Source organism: Morone saxatilis, unplaced genomic scaffold, assembly GCF_004916995.1.
Source record: "Morone saxatilis isolate NCDOM2014 unplaced genomic scaffold, NCSU_SB_2.0 Contig17, whole genome shotgun sequence".
NCBI lineage: Eukaryota > Metazoa > Chordata > Actinopteri > Moronidae > Morone > Morone saxatilis.
Genome location: NW_023339729.1, coordinates 24,283,607 through 24,286,878, shown reverse-complemented (window position 1 = coordinate 24,286,878; position 3,272 = coordinate 24,283,607). Strand labels below are relative to the sequence as shown.

At 41.9% G+C, this 3,272-nt stretch overlaps 1 protein-coding gene across 1 annotated transcript in view; it reads right to left on the bottom strand.

The window, feature by feature from the left end:
* LOC118326943 (ectonucleoside triphosphate diphosphohydrolase 7-like) overlaps positions 1-3,229 on the bottom strand; it is a 10,498-nt gene extending 7,269 nt beyond the window's left edge. Inside the window, exons 1-3 of the mRNA XM_035660107.1 lie at positions 3,104-3,229; positions 2,824-3,003; positions 1,263-1,468 (exon numbers count right to left, since the gene is read on the bottom strand). Of these exons, the coding sequence (XP_035516000.1) occupies positions 1,263-1,468; positions 2,824-3,003; positions 3,104-3,111 (394 nt within the window). The 5' untranslated portion in view covers positions 3,112-3,229. The remainder of the gene's footprint in view (positions 1-1,262; positions 1,469-2,823; positions 3,004-3,103) is intronic.
* Positions 3,230-3,272: the final 43 nt, after the last annotated feature.

Here is a 3,272-nt window from a genome sequence, read left to right as displayed (position 1 = left end):
AAGCTGACAAACCACTTTCACATTGTCACTGATACATTGTTATCATAAAAATATCAATTATAGCCACTTTAAATATTGTTAGTATATTTAAGACAACAATATATTTGATCATATTCACTTTTGAACAAAAAAGAATTGGAAAAATCAACTTGTCACTGCTCTTTGGTGATGTACTATTACTATCACTAACTCAAACACAAAATATAGATTTGGCATTTCTTTTTTGTTACCGATCAGCCGACACACTGACTCCACGGTTGCAATATCTCACTAATCCAATTCTAACCCACACTGTCACACAATGTCCCATGGTTCAAAGAGCCACATGGCCTTTAACTGCCGCTCCTGGAACAAACATAGTGTATCTAATCTGTCCGCTGTGACTGAGATAAGACAAAGTCACACGGTCCTTTCTGCTGACACGACTTAAAGACTGCACTTCACAAACTAACGTCATCACAAATTCTTCTTCGTTAATCAGTGAGTTTATTATATGAAGAAAAACAGCTACAGAGTAATGTTTTCTACTACTTCTCCTCCCTCCTACTCTCTGTTGTCCATGAATGATCTCTCCGATCACTTGTCTGGGTCTCAATGGCACCATTGGCACAGAGTTTTAGAGATGACGTTTGACCAAATTTGCACGAAACATAGAATTTTGGTTCAATTTTGGTTTGAAATCATTAAAAAAAAAAACGAGAAACTACGAGTTGCTGCTTTTGGCTTGGCTGGACTGTTCCATTTTCTTTCCCAGAATGCAGTGGAAAGAATTAGTCTGTAACGCACAAAGGAGTTACAGTTGTCCACAGAGGACAGTAGAAACATTCATGCACGAATATACAGATTTGAGAGCTACGCTTTGTCTGCCTATTGGTTCGTTTGTGTGTAACAATATATGACCAGGCGGTGACCTCTGTGGTTGGCAAATTAAACCAACATGTCCTCAAACGGCCACTTGAGGCTGGTTCCAGAAGTGAGTCAATCTCCATAAGGCTCTGTATTCAAATGTTTACAGTCTGGTTCAAAAAAGGTTTCAGTCTCTATAGCTAATTTCCCCGTTAGTGACAACTGTACAGGGGGTTCATTTTAATGTAACTCACCCATTTGAATTATATTGAGGGTTATAGTTATGCATAATTAAAGGCACAGCCACTGAGGGGCTTAATTCACCCTGCCTCTGCTCCACGTCTGGAGTCAGAAGATAACGATGACGAGAGCCTCACAGTAGCGCTTCAGAAACCGTACACCTTACACTTCCTCACCAGGTTTGATCTTCTTGACGACTGGTTTACGGTCGCGGTCCTTCATCTGTCTGATGTCCAGCAGGGTGTGAGGGTTCCCGTTGTGGGGGGGCCAGTAGTACACAAAGACCCGAGAGCCACTGCTGCCACAGTCCACCACGATCCCATAATTCAGAGCAGGGTTGAGGACGTCAGTGGCCTCCATGGACTCTGCGATGGACAGGTACCTGAAGGAGAGAACGCAGAAACACTGTGAGAAACAATATTTATATGCTGTACTTGAACAAAGCGTGGGAATGAATGGTTTTATTTTCATGTCTGGAAATCTACATGACCCACACCTCATGGAAATATTCAGACACATTCATCACCAACAAACCAAACATTCCAGTACGTGAACCCACCAGCATCTAACGGCACAATATATTAACCTCAGACAACTACAAAAAGTATATATATATATATATATATATATATCCCAGGAGATATTAAAATACATACATGCAACCCTTACAAGATAAAACATAATACACACATTTAAAACAGACATAACTCAAACTAAACAAATATACATCTTCTCATGTAATTTAAAGACGTGTATATCATTTTCAGTTCATAAATAATCTGTAATCCTTTAAGTGTGATTTGTATGATCTGACTATTCAGTGCTTCATAAATATATTAAGAAAATGCAAAAGCAATGTTAAAAAAATGATTAAATTAAAGCTCAATCTGGAACATAAACTTCACGAATCACGATATGAAGAAGAGGAGAGAAGAACATGAGTTTTATTTTCCACCTCATTCAATTCACAATAACCTCACTGACACCTCTGTATCTTCCACTTTCAATAAGCAGGACTATCAAAACATGACTCGGGAATAAGTGGCCGAGAACATTCTGTACGTCATTGAGGCAGTACGCATCTCGGGTCCTTCACTAAACAACAACACCAGACCAAAGGCTCCTTCAGGCTACACCAACACTAAATATATCCAGCGTTCTGTAAGGTGCTTTGGATCAAATCCTTTCACTGCATGTCTATAAACTAAATATATAGAAACACATACTAAGAGACAGTGAGAAATGCACAGAACCAGCTGCAAATACAACCACAGAGCGGCTTTAACTCGTAGTAACCATCAGTGTATCTGTATCTGTCCTGTTACTAAAAGAAAGCACCTGCAGTCGCTCTCACCATGCAAGTTCACAGCACTTTAAGCTTTTATCAGCTGGCTGTTTAACAAGAGTTTTCCAGTCAAACTGTCAGGTTCACAGGAACGGGGGGGGGAGGGTTGCATTAAACAGCCAATCACACCAAAAGGACAACATTTGACTTTGAAATCGGTGTTGTTGTTGGATAGTTGTGGGGGCTTTTATTGCCTTTAATCGAAAGTGAGAGCTGCAGAGTGACAGAAAGGGGCAAAAGAAAAGGAAATAAACTTCAAATCTATCAGCTGAGGAGCACACTAACAGTTACACTATAAACTTCCAGCCAGGGCCGGACTGCCTCTGCGTTCAGAACTCGCCTCCTCCTGACGTTTTTCACCTGCAGCAATTTCAGTGAATGGGTCTACTCACATGTTGACTCGGGCCCCGGGCCGTCGCTGCGGGCCCCACAGCTTACTCTGGTAGGTTCCCAGGAGGAGGACGGCAGAAGTGATGAAGAGGAGCAGCAGCAGCCTCTGCCTGGGAGCGCAGCCCAGAGACAACAGGGACACGCTGCAGTACCAGGAGGCCGGCAGGCAGGAAAACGTGATCCTGTGGAGGACGAAAAAACACTATAAACACTGTGGACTCACATTAAAGCACATATTCTCACACATCAATGCTCTCGCAGAGGCTGTTCTCTGTCCTTTACCTTGCCATATGTCCACGTAGGCAAAAAATAAAACAAAAAAAACACAAGATGTCACAGTCGTCAGCTCATGGTGCCTGCAGTCTGATTAGGATCCTGCTCAGAGTTCAGACTCTCTCTCCTGCCCCTGAAGGAAAGAAGAGGGAGATAAAGGGTCAATAAATACTTGCAC